The sequence below is a fragment of the Periophthalmus magnuspinnatus genome, chromosome 15 (genome assembly GCF_009829125.3).
Source record: "Periophthalmus magnuspinnatus isolate fPerMag1 chromosome 15, fPerMag1.2.pri, whole genome shotgun sequence".
Taxonomy (NCBI): domain Eukaryota; kingdom Metazoa; phylum Chordata; class Actinopteri; order Gobiiformes; family Gobiidae; genus Periophthalmus; species Periophthalmus magnuspinnatus.
The window spans coordinates 3,005,433-3,024,569 of NC_047140.1; the positions used below are offsets into that span (position 1 = coordinate 3,005,433).

Here is a 19,137-nt window from a genome sequence, read left to right on the forward strand (position 1 = left end):
AGATCTCCTTCCAGAGCTCAAAACTCTGTTATTACAAAGTATATAATTGTATCCATTAGGTTCATGTTGCTAATAGTTTTTATAGTAACAAGGTAAATGCTCAAGAGTGAAGAATGATCACTGACCCCTTGTGGCAAGATTTCTACTGTCATATCTGACCGCTATTTTCTTTTTCATCCTGGATATTGTATAGGTTGGAGGTAAACACTATATATCCAGAGAGAGAGAGGGAGAAGGAGAGATAGAGGGGGAGAGGGGGATGAAAAAAATAACAGTAGAAGAGTGCAAGGAGTGGATGGACAGCTCTATCCTGTTGAAGCCCTAACAATGTGAAAGCACAACTCCACCTGCGGCAATTAGTCTCAATCCAGAAGGAAGAAAAGAGGCAGGACTCCGAACACATCAGAGAGTCCATAAACATCACACACACGTCTGTGATCCTCCATGGCAGATATAGAGAAAGATACAGCTCTGGAAATATGAAAGAAAAGACCGCTGCAATAAAGGTAATGCAATATGAGGAGCTGAAACTTGCTGGGAATATTTTTATTATTTCCAAATAAAACTTCTAAAATACTGTGAAATGAAATGTAATATCTTCAGCATTCTTTCTAAAACATGCAGTTTATTTTCAACTAAAACTGTAATATTATGACTGAATGTTTTTTTGTTTTTTTATGACTGAATGTTTTTTTTCTAAATAGTAATATTACCAGTGTCATGCCTAAAGGCACAACAACAGAACTGAGTGAGAATTGAATTTTCAACTGTTAGCTAGTGGACAAATGCTCTGATCACTGAGCCACTGACCCCACTGCATGATGTCATCACATATTATGTAATTCATAACGTCTCCTCTGTGTTTTCAAGTCTTTTCACCAATTCTGATCCTTTCAGCTCTCAAATTGTCTTCATAACCAACTTTCTACTGTTACCACTTTTAAACACTGCACCAGCAGCTGGAGTTCTTGTTTCCCTGGTTTTCAATTATAGATTACAACATGGAAGACCCAGGCTAAAATGTCTGAAATACCTTAGATACAGCATTTTTATCTAATAATAAAAATACAGCCTCATATGCACACCATTTTCCTGACACTTGACATAACAAGAATCTCTCGAGCTAACACGTTCATTTAAGCGGGTGGGAGGATGATGTATCTTGGCCACGACAATGTATGTATTGCTAGCTAAGATTTGGTTTAATGGACAAACATCTCCACCAACTGAGCTTTTAGCTCCTCATTCATAAACTTATATTTTAAAAGTAGGAGAAAGTATCAAGGAGCAATTTAGTAGGCAGCTAACTTTCTTGAAGTAGTTGGAAATTGGAAGCAAAGTACATGTAACCATTTTAACAGCCTTAACCTTAAATCTTCAGACTACTGTCATCCCTTATCTCTTCCCATACCTGTAGACTATTTCAAATGAAGTATGCATTTCCCAGAGTGAATATAATGCATTGAAACACCTGTAGTGCTGCTCTTATCCGTTTCATGCATGGAGCGTTTACTGCATCTGTCCTACATGCATTGTCCTTTCCTTCTGGCATTTGCAATTTCACTAGCTTTGACACGTGCTATGAGGAGCATGGTAAAAGTGTCTTCCATCAATATTCGGCGAGCAGTCGAGAAGGCTAAATGACAGTGAACACAAAACAGCATGTTGTGTTGTGCGTTGGTACACAGGGACAGTATTCACGCTGCCATGCTTACGTGACAGGGCTGTAATAAGCCTCGTGTTACTTTATGGTTCACGGCGGAGGAGCCATTTTGTTTTTGACAGAAAGGTCGCGGGATACATTTGACCGCACAGGGTCAGGAGGGCTGTGATTATGCAAATAGCATCAATCACTGTTCAGAGCTGCCCTGCCCCGTCGCCACAGCAATGTTTAGTCAATGGGGCATCTCACATTCTGAGATGGTATATATTTATGTTACAGGAGCTTAAACACCATAAGGTGGCAGTAATGGGAGTGTCAGCACTCAGCATTTATTAGAAAACTGTTAGCTGTAAGAAAGCATTTTATTATATCTTGTAAATTTCAATTTCAGAAAGTCTTGGGTTGTGGCATAATCTCCAATAGGGCTGGTCGATATGGTAAAATGATCATCGTGATCATTTGGCTCATAATTGAAATTGTTGTTATTTTTTTGCAATGTTTTATTACAGTTTTGTTTCCAGATTTGATATGTGGCATTGCTCCCAGTTTTGAGTGGCAGAGCAACACAACAATTTGAACAGATGGTAATTAATTGTAGTCTTGTAACTGAATAACATAATAATTGACGTCAGTGTTATCAGTTTGATTAATTACTGAGCTCTGTCTCTTCATATCAACCTCCATCAACCTGTTTCATGTGCAATATACCAATCCTACGGTTAGGTACTCCTGAACAAGATGACTAAAGATCAGGAGATGGTTACCCGGCACGGATGGAGCACAGAAATCTGCAATTTCTGCTCATTGTAAACCAGACAAGGACAACAACATTGCTGGATTGGGGAGGCATTAGAAGGACAGAAATATGCCCACAGGACAATAAACTGGGAGAAGGGGAACTCCTCACTCACACACACCAGACACACTGTCCTGAAGAAGACTGCAGATGGTGCTGTTGTCCTGCCTCTACCGTCCTGCCTCTATTGTTAGAAAGACAGCACCAAAACCTGAGTAAATGAGCTGACAAGTGACCACTTGACCACTATGAGGTGAATAAAGAGACAAAGCAAGCACTTCATATTGAGGAGTCGGGTCAAGTTTACCATAAACATCAATATCAGTTTTGCTCACCTGGTCAATATCAGTCTTGCTTTATTAGATACATCGTGTCATGCCAAAGCTATTCAGAGTCTTGGCTGTTCTGTGAGTTCAATGTTTAATCAAATAATGAGCTACTTTCAGGGTAATTTGTGTGAAATGGAGGATCCGGGTGGAGTAGTGGAGTGACAGTGGTTGGGCAGCTAGGGGCGCATCTTGGTTCGTGACCTGTGTTTATGAAGCAACAGTGGTAGAGGAATAACGGGACTATTACGGGTCTTTCTTCAGGAAAGATGTGGTTTTAATATGCATTTTTTAAGACGTGAGTGTGAGCACTGTTCTAACACAGGGCTGTTTAAGGGGACGTTTGTGACACATGAGGATGTATTATAAGTGCACCTGTCTGACCACTGCACCTGTCTGACCACTGCACAGTTGCTGTTAGTATCGTTTTATGAATGTACATTTTGTGTTTGCGTAATTACAGAGATAACAATAGCACTGAAAGCTCAGCTGCATAAATGAGGTGTAGGAGTAGTACAAATGTGAAGAAACAAATAGCTCACTGACCAGCCCTGTTTATACAAGCAGGGGGTCAAATACAGTCCAAAATATGAATAAACTAAAGGTCTAGGCTTGTCTAATTTGACTCCAAATGACTCAGTATATGTGCTTGTCATGTGTCAGTAAAAATAAAGTTTAAGTTTGTATAAAAAGTGGCATTATTAAATTGTTATTTGCTAAATATTGATGTCCACCCCAAGTCTCCCCATAAAAGCCACCGCACACTACTGCTCTGACCTCCCCCGAGGCGAGAGGCATGCTTCTAAAGGTTTTACGGGTGTCAGAAATAAAAGGTGAAAAATTCTATTTTAAAACATCACTATTAGAGACTTCAATCAGAGGATGTCCAAGGACTCACATGGAAAGCACTTTTTCTGTCATATATCTTTCTGTTAAAAGTGCAAGCTCAGCGAAGGACAGTCTGCCGATTCATAGTGTGAGAGTTGCAAGCTAATGGAAACAAGCAAAATGTAGTGCAGCAAAATGTGTTTTCAGTAGGTTAGGGCTGTCAGAAATGAATATGATATGTTGAAAATGCAAATGATCGTAGGAAGGGTATCAGACATAAAAATCAAATGCAAAAAATTGAATCTCTGCCTACACAATCGATATAAGTATCTACCTCTGTATTAGTTTAATATTAGTCATTAAAGAACACATATTATGTAAAATTGGCTTCATAACCATATTATATTGTTGTCCTCTTGCTAAAATATGCCTGGAGTCGTATGTTGTTTCATTCACGCTTGTTTCATTAATCTATAAATCCAAAGTTGCTTCCTCTGAGAACTCATTTAGTTGCATCATAGATAAAACTCTGGACTTCTAAACCCATTCTGCAGGCAAATTGTGAATGCATGACTCTATTAGCATAGCATTCATCGAGGAAAAGCACTTCAACTGTTTACTTTCCAAAAGTCAAAAACAAGTCAAAAAATACACTAGTTTCCAGATTGAAATTTTGATTTGGAAACTATGCCAGATAACAAATTCTAATATGGGGTCAATACATGAAAAATCAAAGTTGTGCTTCGAAAATTGCCTGGTTGACATGTTTTTAGTGAGAATTTCTGAAAAAAATTTGTACGCTTGTGATGAAATTCAATCATTCCCGAAATAAACATCAGAGTTATCAGAAAAATCATACCAGTAGAATCTCCCTGGCATGACATTTTCATGAACAAACTGCCACTTCTTTCCAAAATCCATTGAACTGTAGAGCTGTGAGGAGAGACAAAAATCACAGTTATTAGACATTGCCATCACTTTGTCAGCACACACTACCACCACAACATGATGGATTCCCTTTTGCTTTTACCTTACTGTCGTGACTGTACGCCAGAATCCAGTTCTCCTGTGCGGGGTGGAAGAGCAGGCTGAGGATGTTGAAGTTAATGGGGTATTTCTCAAAGCTGGCCCCTTCATCTGAGCTGATGAGGACGGCGCTCTCCACCTCCGGGTCGCTAAGCATCAGTATCTAAAGTACACAGTAAGCACACAGGGATACAGCTTCAGGAGGCTCTGTCACTCTCAAGTATTTCTCACAAGTGTGCTGCTGTTATGAGACGCTGCTACAACATCATGGACTTCATTTCAGTAGAATGTTAAAGGCGGCCGTGTAACTTTTCTGATGGAATATTTTATTTATTTATAGATGTTTTTATAGCAAAAAATCCTTAAAAAAAAACACATTCTTTTTGTAAGAGGGCTTGCCTCTCCACAGGTCTGAAATGTAACTTGGTCTACTGGAAACAGGGAGATAAATATGTTTAATGGCTATGTGTGTTTAACTTATTTACCTTGCATTTATTTAATTACAGGTGTTTTTATAGCTAAATATCTTGAAAAATTACATAGATCTCTGCTTAGATCTGACCGTCAACTGGGTCTGGTGGAGTCAGCTGCTTGTCACAGTGTGACATTAAAGTAATAACCCACCACACAACAGGATTTTCGAGTCTTAAACATATTTTCAATGTGTGACAAAAAGTGAGTGAGTGAGACTTGTAAGAGATAGCTAAAGCTAAAGCTAGCACATCTCATTTATAGGAGCGCACCTCACGTCAGCTGTTTCCTGTCCACAGTAAAACAACTCACTTTGAGACTCTAAATTATTCAAAACAATCAACAAGCCAAACCTGTGTTATTATTTTGTAAAACTTGGATTGTAAAATGTTTTGCATAGAAAGAAAGCTGCGATAAACACAATGGAAATAGTGTAGCAGCAGCTTGGATTTATGGAAACAGACACATGTGAAGATCTACTCTCGCCTTTTTGTCACTTTTTACTTGTTTTAAAGAATGTTTCAAAGTGGATTAATAAGAATGTTTTGCAGACTGGGTGCCATGGATTTGTGGTTAAAACACTACACTATAAGGACATGCATGAACGCTACAGTTTAACTTCGGTGAGTAATAAAGCAATTATTGTCCTTTTTCCATTTCCTGAGTTTGAATCTTCTGCCTCTGTGTCTGTCACTCCACCTGCCCCTGGTGCTCTGTTTATTGGCTGATGCACACGTGAGGAGCACCGTGGATTCAAAATCACATACGAATATCCAAAATAATAATAATAATAATAATAATAATAATAATAATGCCTTACACTTGTAATGGGCTTTACAGGCTTGTCAAAGCCTCTCAAAGCGCTACACTATAGTCATTATTCATTCACTTCCAAACTTGGTGACGGTAAGCTACTACTGTAGCCACAGCTGCCCTTGGGCAGACTGACGGAAGCAAGGCTGCCAAAATCAAGTTTCACCTCAGTCATGTAGAAATGATCCTGTGGCATGTGGGGGGCTTATCGTACATTTATTTAAAGGTGCAGTGTGTAACTTCTCTGGTGGAGGGTACACCACCAGCAGGAGGCAAGGACAGTTAAGTGTGTTGCCCAAGGACACAACAGGGATCAAAAAGTGAATCTGTGGGAAAAGCTCTACCAACTCAGCTTCTGATGGCAAATACGATAGAACAAAGAGCTTTTAATCCCAGACAAAAATATTATCTACTGTTATATTTCAGAAAAATCCCCAAACTAAAGTGTTTGAAGTGAAAAGCCTATTATAAAGGACCTAAAGGCGATGGCACATGTTTTCTTGATTCTGCCCCACTGTGATAGCAAATAGCACAATATTATAGTCTTTCCAACCTTACTGTAGCTTCATTCCAACTTTTGCTATAAACTATTTCAATAGTGATTCATTTCTTTATAATAGTAAGTAGTAGTGTTAGTTGTACATCATATCTTTGCAGTAAATGATGCATATTAGTTCTGTTTATGTTTGAAATTAGAAAGCACGTGCTCTCTTCTATATGAATTAAGTCTTTCTTCATGGTTTATTATGCCAAATTAAGATGTAGTTATGAAGTTATAATGTATTACCAATAATTGTCCAGTATATGAGCATAAGGACGCACTGTACCTTCTGTTTGTTGGTGGGGCACACATACAAGTAGCTGAGCACCGTCCTGGATCCCACTTTGAGCTTGACATAGGTGCTTCCATAATCACTGGACCTGCACACAGCCAAGGAACACATTACCAAACGGATCAATCGTGGGACCCCAAAGACCCCACAAAGATTTCAGAATGAGACTGATTTTAATCCATTAACTAAAAATCATTAACCTGCGACCTGACTGACTTCTCAAAGTATACAATTCGTCTTTTCATTGATTTTTTTTCCCCCCACACTAACACTAATGTTATGTTTGCAGGCTAAACATCAAATTTTGATAGATACTGATTTAAGCAGCTGTTATTCTCTTTGAAATACCGTGGTAAATCATCGGAAATGTGTTTTTAAGCAGAATTTGTCATTTTATTTTGCATCGGAACCATCACTGTATATCAGGGATGTCAAACTCATTTTCACAAAGGGCCACGTCAACAAAACGGTTGTTCTCAAAGGGCCAGATGTAACTAACTGTAAGATAAATGTCACTAAATGTACCCAAATTTAATGTACAATAAATACTTTTTAATCTTGTTAATTAGCCATTTCTATATTTATTGCTTATTCAAGTTACAAATATTGCATATGGATTTGCAAAGACATGAAAAAATGCCTGGTTAACTGTGAATCTAATGTTAAACTGACATTTTAAGACAGTCAAACCTTTTAATTTCCTTTGTCGCGGGCCACATAAAATGACGTGGCGGGCCGCATTTAGCCCACGGCCTTGAGTTTGACACATGTGCTGTATATATTAATGGACATAGCTAACCTGCTAGCTGCCACGTTACAAACAGGAAGTGATCATGAGCGCACTTACAGCTTCAGCGACTCTGGCTCCAATTCACTTTACATTGAAAAACTCTCCCTCCTCTCTCCATAACCGCTGTCTTAAAATGTCTGTATTAACCCGCTCTACACGATCCAAATGAAGCGCCTTCTTTCCCCGAGGTCACTCCCGCTATCGTTAGCAACAGGTTTGATTGACAGTGTTGTTAGGCGCCTGCTCCTTGCTAAACCAGTGGTGAGGGAAGGAGCGTTACCTTGAACAGCCTTGCTCCGGATTGGCTCTTTGGTTGCTATGATACTCGTGGTTGGAATTCCAAATATGGAACTCTGCTCCAAATTAGCTCCTATAACTGCTTTAGCCTCGATGAGCTACATTTGGAGCTGAACGCTGTGGGTGACGTCACACTCACTTACTCCACTTCTTTACACAGTGTTTGATTGGAACACATGTGGATTTTTATCTAGCCACCTGCTGGTCTCTATTGAGATTTTAATTGCTTTGCATGAAAAGTTCCACAGTATTGCTTTTAACTTATCTTTCTCCATTGAGACAAGAAGGTGATGTAACCAGGCTAAGTTACTGGTCAGATCTGTGATGGGGTTAAATGTATAATGCATGTACAGTATTTCAAAGCATTTTTGAGCAATAAACCACATGTAATTGAATAAATATAATATAATAGGTTATTTAAGTTTAATGCCATTTTGTGGAACATTCCAGACAAAGGTGACAAGCAAGTAGTGGACCCCTTTCAAAAAAAGTTACATAATGCACCTTTAATTCTTTGAGTGTAATCTTGGATCACATGCATCTAGTAGTAGCGGCACCTGCAACACAAGGTCATGTAAAAATAAAGAAGAGGAATGCTCTGACTTGGAAAATCCGTCAGAGCTCGCTGCCAACAAGTAGTGCAACTATCGGGGTCAGGGAAAAGATTCCGAATTTCAATCGGCTTGTGCCAGAAAGTTTAATTACATTTACTGTGGTGTGAAGCTGAGTCCAAATATTGCCACATCAACTGTAATAAGAATTCTGGGCATGGAGCGTGGCATTTGTATCTGCGCTATGTTGATAAGTAATAGATAGAACTGACAAGCCATGCAGCTGCCAATATTTGAATAAAGTATATACAGCCTTTTTCAATAATATCGATATTTACAGCTTTTACTTAAAACTATGATTGGAAAACTTAACTTTCCTGTTTTTAAATGACTTTATTATTCAATATTAAGAATTCAGCCTGGATATTTTTCATTTAATAATCCTATAGTCCCATTTAGACATTGAAATTGCTTTGGGTTATTTATTAAATCCCAAAAATCCACATCCATTTTATGTCAGTAATTCCGACCACTGTCAATCACTCACTGACGACACTACACCACATTCAAACACATGCAGCTGAGGTGGATGAAGTGTTTTGCCAAAGGGCACAGCAGAAAAATCACAGTCTAGCTACCCTCCGCCTCTTTTACCCTTCTGCATATCGTACTCCACTTGGTTGTTGTAGTTGAAGGATTTTAGACTCAAATAAGCAGACAATGATTTCTCTTTTTGTATTGAGACATTGTTATAAAACATATTTTATAACTTGGATACAATACAACACTGGGGCAGATATTTCACACAGACTGCTATTGACCTTATTCTCCAAGTTGCTGCGGGTGTCGCCGTTATCATTCCTGTTGCATGAGTTTGCATAGGGCGGACGATTTAACAAGCAAATAAGTTATATACAGACACGCAAAGAAAAGCTGCACTGTGGTTGCACATAAAGAGACATTTTGCACAAATCAAACTACTTTATATCATTGTTTAGCAGCACAGTTTTTCTGTATTTCTCTCTTTTTTATTATTCATATTTTTTATTGCATTTTAACATTTTACAGTCGTCCCACCCCTCTCGCCCAGATGGACACTGGGTAAGCACAGGAACAGAAAAAGTATATACATACACACACACATCCCTATATATGCACACATATAAGTAAAAATAAAAAAGCATAAAGTAAAATACATAAAATATTAATAATAATAATAGCTGTAGCTAAGTATGATAAGCATAATAAGTGGTAATATTAATGGGAAGCAATAATATGGGCTCAGAAAGCAAAACACAAATCACGCAGAATATGCAATAAAAAATAAAAAAATAAAATAAAATAAAAAGAATAACTGAAAAAAATAAAAATAAATAACTGAATTTCTCTCTTGAAATAAGTGGATTTCTGCTTAACCGGAAGTGCCAATCACACTGTAAATGCAGGTTAGTAGCAGTCATATTTAAGCTAGGATACACACCAGACATGGGCAGAAATAAACAGAAAGGCCCGTGTGACCCGAAAGAGTTGAATCAAGAACTTTCTTTCTTGCTTGGAGTGCTAACTACGCAGTCAGATTTTAAAATGGATGGGGCAAAATAAGATGGATAGATTCCTGTTGTTTTGCTATTGGACCAATAAACCAATGGCCAGAGTGGGGAACACAGTTTACATAGTGAGTGCTAGTTCTTAGCTGGCATGGAATAATAGAAAAAGCTTTGCGAGAGGCACTGCTAACTATGTCTGTCTGAACAAAGTGTATGTTTACATCAGTCAAAGCCTCACACATGCGTCAGCAGCAGCATACAGTGACACAGGGATATCTCATGTCCCCCTCCGCTGACAAGGGTAGATGAGTTAGTCGTAACAATCTTCATTTTCTTCCTGTGCAGCGCCGGCCAATCATCTTTCTCAGTTCTACCTGAGTGCCTCCAAATGTAATTTCGACACATAATTGGATAGATAGGCCGAGTCTGCTCTCATTGTCTGTGCATTAATCTGAACAGTGCCATTTGCTTGTTGACATTGTTTTTCAAAGAGTTGGCCCCTCAGTATGTTTTGTCTTTCTTCGCAGACACCACGTCGCTCTTTGATTATGATGTTATTACAATGTGAAGTTTCTTTGGCACACTAAAAGCTAATCATTTTCACAACACAAAATACACTTGGCAATGGAGTGAATCTAATACTACCAACATCTTTGCTATTTAGAAAAGTGTTACTTAGTACGGATTATGCAAAATATGACTCAGGTAACAGTTAATCAACTTAATTTATAACCGATACTCCTTACTGTAAACCAGGGGTGTCAAACTCATTTTCACAAAGGGCCACATCAACAAAATGGTCGCTCTCAAAGGGCCAGATGTAACTGTAAGACCGTATAAATGTAACTAAATGTAACCAGATGTAATGTAAAATAAATAAACTACTTTTTAATCTTGTTAATTAACAGTTTCTATATTTATTACTTATTCAAGTTATAAATATTGCATATAGATTTGCATAGATATGAAAAAATGTCTGTGTAACTGTATCTCCTGATAAACTGATATTTTAAGACAGTCATGCCGTTTAATTTACCTTGTAGTGGGCCACATAAAATGGTGTGGCGGGCAGCATTTGGCCCACGGGCCTTGAGTTTGACACATACAGTGTAAACAAACAGTGGTTTAGTTTCATTGTGGTTAGCTCCTCCCTTCAGACTGATACAAGGCAGTGACTAGAACCCTGTCAAAAGTGAAGAAACTACCTGGATGAGTGGTGTTAATGTATTCAGAATCCAATTTTCTTTTACAAGTAGTAGTGGTTTTAGCATTTCTTTGACCCACTGTCAATTACAGCCATCAAAGTTAGTGGCGACAGGACATGGTTCCTTAGAGAAAGTAATAAAACAATAAAATAAAAATATAATATATAGTTTTCTGATTAAGTTCAAAATTTGAGACAAAACATTGTGGAAGGAATACAATTATATGAAGACGTAACAAAATAATAGTTAGAGGATAGTTAGTAATAGCTAATCAAAGCTAATCATCTTGAAAACAACACATTCTTGATAAGTGTTTTTGTTCTAACTCAGCCATTGGTCTAGTGTCGCTCAAAGTGCCCCGAGCTGCTCTCCTGAATCATTTATTGTGCGATCATAAGAATCATTTACCCCTGGAAGTCTTTTCATAACATGGTGAACACCCTGCTAAGACGCGCGCCATGCCACCCCGAGGTGCTCCCTAATTTAGTCATCGTCCCATTGTTAGGCAGACACCTTGATGATGGAAGACCTGCTGTACACAATATGGGATTTCAAAACGTGTCGAGTCGGGTGTAAATCTTCGCTGTGCCTCTGGTGGAACAGATATTAATTTCAAAGTGGATGCTTGGTGTGCCGGTGGTCCCTCTATTCCTCGTGTATTTCAAATTGAAATGAGTTCTCTGCAGGCTATGGAGGAGGTGAAGGGAGGAGGCCATATCGGACTCCTGGATTGGGCACTGTGGTATAATCCGTAATGAATTCCAGTCTTATTTATGACCCGACAGGCCACCGTAAGTCAGAGCTCAATGCATACTCAATGACGTAACTGTAGATATACAGGAGAGACTGCATGTCAATTGGCCTTGTAGCAAAAAGGCTGCAGGTCACAATCTGAGATGGGAGAAGCGCTAAAATGTGCAGTGAGCCAAGAATAGCTTAGACAGCAGAACAAGTATGGCAACATCACATGACAAGCTCTCTGGTGTAAAATGTATTGTTTTGGATTTTTAGAATGTTTAAAAATGTATGTACAGTATTGTTGAAAATAATATTGCTTGCTGTTTGGACATTGGTTTCCCAGAAAGAAAAAGAAAAAAACTAGATTACCCAGGGCAAAAATACACAGACAGAACATGCAAACTCAATACAGAAAACAGAACAGTTTGGATATGAAACAAGGACATTTCTGGTGTGAGGCAAAAAGGAGGGATCATCCAGTGTCTGAACGATCACTGAACATCAAGTCCAAAATGACTATTACTACAATATTACAATTAATCTCAAAAATCTAAGTTCATTTAAAATAGATTTTGAGGAATATATTAAAGCTAAAAGTAAGTAGTGCTCAACACTACTACTAATCCACAAATGTTATGTAGGTCCTTCTAGATCATAGTGCAAAAACAGTGCACCATTTTTGTTAGTTAACTTTATTAGTCTCCCAGAGGAATAAAAAATGGCACAGGGGAGCTGCTCAAAATAATGTGGAGATGTGGACAAGTTGATGGACATAAAACAGGCTCTGGTTGTGAAGGCTGCAGCTCAGTCTCAGTTGTTATATTCATGACACTGCAGGAAGCGCAGACAGATGCTTCATTGTGAGCTACTTCAGAGGCTTTATTAAAACATACTTCATATTGGCTCCCAGTTTAAGTAGATTGTTCACATCCCCATAGAGGAGAGCGCCATAAATCACACTTCCAGAACGCAGCATCCTCACTGCATATATTATCCTAATGTTTTTAGGACGGTGCTTTTGCATTTTTATAAAATTTTGGCACAGACATAACTTGGACTGAAGATGAGAAATCTATGAGTCAATATAAACGTGTCCTGCTGTTCGACCAAACCTTTCATATTTGTCTAAAAGCAGATCTGATGTCCTTTAGATGAATGTTCAATAAGTATAGTATAAGCATTCACATTTTTAGGCACTTTCTATGATTACATCTGACCATTTTATCAAACGTCTTCCAGGAAGTACCTGTTTTATATTTGTAAACATTATCTGAATCATACTGATCGTTTCAATGCTCAAATCGCCTGCACTAAAATGTACCTCAACTTTGAAGCTAGCAGCTATTGTTTTTAATTTATAGTTCTCTTCTCTGTGCACCAGCCGACTGTGGTGTTTGATATACATTTATTTTAGCTTTATTTTTATTGCATGATACGGCCTATAATAGTATTTATATATATATATATATAGTAGTTTATATTACTTATCGTTTTAAGTTATTCATTTGAGAACTGTAATGACTATGAAGAGTCAGACTTGTTTTTCTGTTTCAGTTTTCCCAGAATTGTTGCATCACAGATAGAAATTTGAAGGTCTCCTGAGCTTTTTAAAGTCCTTAAATCATTGCCAAATTTGTTGAGCATTTCTCCCTTCAAATCACTTTCATTTCAACTACATGCTTATACATTAGCGTGCCGGCTGGTGTTTGTGTTTTCCATGTTTTTTCCATGTTTTTCAGTAGATTTTGGATTGTTTTCAAGCATAGGCATTATTTAACTTCAGAAGTATAAAATTATCTTTAAAGGTGCACTGTGTAACTTTTTTGGAGGCGGGTCCATTACCTGCTTGTCTAGATTGAGATGTTACAGAGCAGCTTTAAGTTGCTTTGGATCAATATTACCGACTACAAAATATTAACATGTGCAACAAATGATAAACATCAGCTAAAAGCACATCCTCACCTCCACAGAGAGCTCTCGGTGACCGCCCCGAGGTTGAAGTCGTACAGCTTGGTCAAGATGAGGATCACCTGTGGAGTAAGTACAACAGACACCTTTAATTAGACCGCACTACTCCTCCTTTAACTACCACATCTATGCTCCTGCTACCTCTACAGCATGCAGCCCCCCCATTAATAAATATGTGCATATAGAGCATCCCAGTGGCAAGTGCTGCTCAAGTTGTCAGGAGGTGTCAGGCAGGCTGTGGAAACACTAGTGTACGCTGTCGAATGAGCGTGTGCACCTCATGTGGAATGATAGCTACATGACAGCCCAATCTCCACGTAATTGTTCACTGAGCAATAAGCGAAAATGTAGTCTCCACACCTCTCCCTCTGTCAGGACCTTCTCATCTGTGGAGCCTTTTGTCTTTAAGAATCCAAAAATGCCAAAACAAAAATAAGTAGGTTTGACAGAGGATGGTATACATGGGTGCTCTTGGAAATCTTTGGAATTAGGAAGGCCAGTTGAATTTTTTAATAAAAATCTTTTCTGTTCTATTACGTGGTGTTCTTTCCCTACACAAGGTCAAGCGTTCCCTGTTCATAACATACTATTTTTGAAAGGTAGCATATAGAAAAACCTTCAGAATACTAATGCAAAAGGGTACACCAACAGTTAACAGGCTTAAAAATATACTATGTAACTTTCTGTTGTTTTTTGTTGTTGTTGTTGTTTTTTTGTTTTTATTTCCAGGGAGCTATTATTCCTTTGCCTGGAATGTTCCACAATATGGCATTAAACCTATCTTCCTCCATTGAGACAAGCCGGTGTTGGGACCTGGCCATGTCCATCTGTCAGAGAGCTGAACTCTCTTTTCAAGGTATTTTATCATCAAGGAACAAAAAAAAACATCTAGTGAAGAGAGGCAAGTTTATTTAATAGAAACATAACATCTACGAAGACAAGCAGAAAAGTTACATAGTGTACCTTTAAGGGACAAACAACACCACATTTATACTAGACACAGACTTGTTGTCAAATCATAGGTCCTTGCTCCCAACTCCTTTACCTCTGGAAGTGGGTCATGGGGTCAACCATAAGAGTTCTAGGCAGATAGAAGGAGCTTCATTTGCGTTTGGAAAATCCGATTGTCCCAACCAGCAGTCACATGACACTACAGCTGGTTAATGAAAAACTACAACATCCACAAATGGACTACGTTTTCCACTAAATCCTGTCCTTTAGTCCACTTGCAGAAGCATAGAACAGAGTTTATGCAAATCAGCCATGTGGCTGTAAGTTTCATTTCCAGACATAAACATGAATAAAGTGATCAGTTTTGTTTGGAAACCTTCGGGAAATATGTGCACTGTATTGTGGGAGGCCTCATAGCTCCTTACTGCAGGTTAAGCTCCCAAGGTTCCTATGCTAAAGGAGCTATGAAAGGAAGCACACAGGCTCCTTTTCCTCACTCAGCAGACTATTGGGACAGTCCTTATCATGGCAGATGGTGACGCACATCCGGTTTTGTCTTAAGAAGCTAGGAGCTTTGTGGCCAGTTTGACGATATTTGGAACGAAAACTGTCTGTCTGCATAGGTCATCTCTGCTGCCAGAACTCCCTTAATTAGATTATAAAATGAGATTCCAGGTTTGGGCCTGGCTCTATCAATTTCTCAGATTCACAATGTATGTATAAGGGATTGGATATGAAAAAAATAGCAGGATTAAAAAGTGTATTACATTTTGTCTCACACATTTATGTAAGTAAATGACAGAAAGTTTTACAATGATGTCTTTTTTAAAGAATTTTTTCCTGCTAACCTCCAGTGTGTCACTTGAATCTCTTCCTGAGGGATATCTATGTTAAAATGAATACATTTTCAATAAAAAAGAATAAAATTAAATGCTCTTCCTAAAAGTTTCTTAGTGCAACATGTATAAAATGTGAAACTTAAACACTAAATCAACTTTATTTAGGTACTTAACTGTGTGTATGGTGTATTGATAGCACATACAGTATAGTTCCAATTCATTTTGCTTAAAAATGTGTAAAACTGAGCGTGTGTTGTCTTCAGTAGCCATGGCAACTGCTTGTAGTTGGTGACATCACAAGAGGCTGCCCTGATTAAAGCCAGATGTTTCTGATACAAACACCTGGCTGCAGGGGGAGTTTAAAGTGTGGACTCCTGTTAGATCAACCACACTGTTCTTTATTTCTCCAGACCCTGCCCTCTTTCATCCCTCTGTTCTTTAGTCCTCCAGATACTGTCCAGGTTAATTCCAAATTAGTCAAACTGGCCACAAAGTTCTTAGCTCCTTAAGCCAAAACGGGATGTGCGTCACATGAGGAAAGATCATCTCACATTGTTTATGTTTAGAATCGAAATGCTCTATGCTCCGCCATGTATGGACTAAAGGACAGGAGGATATTTGTTGGGACAGAGAACAGAGCAGAGGCTGTGCAGCTGAGTCGGAAGAAGGTCATGTTGAAATTTTCATTCAAATCAGTGCAGTTGAGGAGAATCAGAAGCAATTATTGTAGTTTGTTTTGTGAATGTAGTTTTTTCTTAAACACCTGTAGTCTCATGTGACTGCTCCGTTGTCATTGGTTAGGACGCTGGTTAGGACGCTGGTTGGGACGCTGATTAGGACGCTGATTAGGACGCTGATTAGGACGCTGGTTAGGACTCTGGTTGGGACGCTGGTTGGGACGCTGGTTGGGACGCTGGTTGGGATGCTGTTTAGGACGTTGGTTAGGATGTTGGTTAGGATGTTGGTTAGGATGTTGGTTAGGATGCTGATAAAGACGCTGGTTAGGACGTTGGTTAGGACGTTGGTTAGGACGCTAGATAGGACGCTGGTTAGGACGCTGATTATGACGCTGATTAGGATGCTGGTTAGAATGCTAGTTAGGACGTTGGTTAGGACGCTAGTTAGGACGCTGGTAAGGACGCTGGTTAGGACGCTGGTTAGGACCCTGTTTAGGACACCAGTTAGGACGTTGGTTAGGACGCTGGTAAGGGTGCTGGTTAGGATGCTGGTTAGGATGCTGGTTAGGACGTTGGTTAGGACGTTGGTTAGGACACTGGTTAGGACGTTGGTTAGGACGTTGGTTAGGACGTTGGTTAGGACGTTGGTTAGGACGTTGGTTAGGACGCTAGTTAGGACGCTAGTTAGGACGCTGGTTAGGACACTGGTTGGGACACTGATTGGGACGCTGGTTAGGACCCTGTTTAGGACACCGGTTAGGACGCCGGTAAGGACGCTGGTTAGGATGCTGGTTAGGACGCTGGTTAGGACGCTGGTTAGGACGCTGGTTAGGACGTTGGTTAGGACGTTGATTAGGATGCTGATTAGGATGGTCAGATTCTCCAGAGGCAGTTGAAGCTCCTTCTCCTACCTGCCTGGGACTCTTATGGTTGACCACAGGTAAAAGAGTTAGGTGAAAGAGCCTGGGATCGAGGAGTTATGATCTGAACAATACAGAACGAGCCCCAGTTTAGCAGTTCTATTTGAAATGTGCTTGTGGGCGTGTGCGTTTAGTCCCAGTTTAATTGGTGAACATTTCTTAAACATACATAATATGGTGCAAAATAAAACATAATAGTTAGCGTATGGATTCATTACAGGTATTAAGATGTCTCTAGAAGAAAAACATCTAATTCTCTCTTGCTTTCTCAGACAACTAACTGCATCACTCAAGTTGAAATAGAGCATACGATTCTATTTCCCAGACTGGAAATGGTCCAGGCCTGGCTCTGCTCTGAGGATGGTTGGACAATGTCTTTCTGGAGGAACAAAACTGTGGCCCATAAAAGACGGAGGGCAGAGTGAAATGGTGTGCAAAGGCATTATTGTCACTCCAATGGCATTATAAACGACTTCCCAGGGGTGTGCTCATAACTCAGGGGGAAAGAGGAGCGGGGTGGCGGCGGCGGTGGAGTTTAGGTTTTAGACTCTCTCTCCGTCCACAGCCGGAACAGTAGATAATAACAATCAGAGTGTGGAAACATGGCTTAATATGACACATGTCTGAAAGGCTGAAAAGACAGGTCGAAAGCTCAATTACAGTCAGTTTAAACACATTAACCTTAGGGGACCCGACGAATGACTCATTAAACCCAGAGATGCCGCGTGCGACTGGGGGGAACAAAGGCACGTCTCGGAGTCTGCTCGGAAAATGTTAAAAACCCAATTGACCCGCGATTTAGCCATCAAACGGCCAGCGCGCGGCGGGGACTGTCTGCGGTACAGGTTAATTAACCAATCACACAGACAGATAAGCATTTGCATAACTAAATGCGCCATGTCTGCAAGGTCCAGCGTTGGAGTCGGAATCAATTTGGGCGACAGACTTAGTTAAATGGCTGTGATGTTTGGCCTAATTGTCTTATTTGGAAAGTAGATAGGGTAAGAAAACTCAGGTAAAGTGTTGATGGTGATTCTCCTCACAACAATGAGTCAGAGCCATGAAATATTATCGATGTTGAATGATAAACTGAAGCTACTATGCATTTTATCAGTCCAACTAGGACTTACAAACCAAATGAGGTTATGTGCGCTTTGCCTGCATCTTAAAATGTGAAGAACAGAACTAGTTCATTTAAACTGTCCAAAATGATTCCTCACTTTCCCAAAACATTCCTAGATTACTAGTTATACCCCACAACAAATTTAATAATCCTTTTCACAGATTCGAGAAAGTGGAGTTTTGCCATCATGGTAATGCTAACAACATGTAGCATGCTAACAGTACAGTTTCTGTTTCAGAGGTTAAAACGATTTATAGTTAGATTCAGGCAGGAGTTTCCTATTGATCCTAAGACCTTTTAGAATATACCTATACTGGGGCAAAACAAAATTTAGCTCATGGAAAAAACTGGGTAGAGCTCCTTAAAGGACAAGTTCCAAAGATCAGTTGAAACTGAAACCCGTTTCAAAGAGTGAAGAGCACGTTTTCAGAATGAACCATTAGCCCCGCCCACTTTGTCCCTACTCTTACACTCATTTTTTGTTTCTTATCCTATGAACCGTGATAGAGAAGAAACTTTCTGGTATATTCACAGGCACTTCCACATTTTTATTATCCAGAAATGTCTTTGGATAAAATTGTATGTCTCTGGCAGTTGATTCCATATGGTTCTCATCCAAAAATATTTTCAAAGCATAGACAAACTCATCCAGTCTCTGTCTTCACAAATAGCTCTTTTTACAACGTGCTGTATGGAGTTGAAAGTGTTTTCTACAAGAAATAAAAGTCAGGTACCAACCATTTAATGAATTAATTAAATGAATTGCAAATGCTGA

The 19,137-nt window shown here is 39.2% G+C and overlaps 1 protein-coding gene across 1 annotated transcript in view; it reads right to left on the bottom strand.

Annotated features, from left to right (window-relative positions):
• The window catches only part of sorcs3b (sortilin related VPS10 domain containing receptor 3b), a 101,242-nt gene that overhangs the window by 45,212 nt on the left and 36,893 nt on the right, over positions 1-19,137 (bottom strand). Inside the window, exons 2-5 of the mRNA XM_033980016.2 lie at positions 13,847-13,914; positions 6,751-6,844; positions 4,644-4,802; positions 4,473-4,546 (exon numbers count right to left, since the gene is read on the bottom strand). Of these exons, the coding sequence (XP_033835907.2) occupies positions 4,473-4,546; positions 4,644-4,802; positions 6,751-6,844; positions 13,847-13,914 (395 nt within the window). The remainder of the gene's footprint in view (positions 1-4,472; positions 4,547-4,643; positions 4,803-6,750; positions 6,845-13,846; positions 13,915-19,137) is intronic.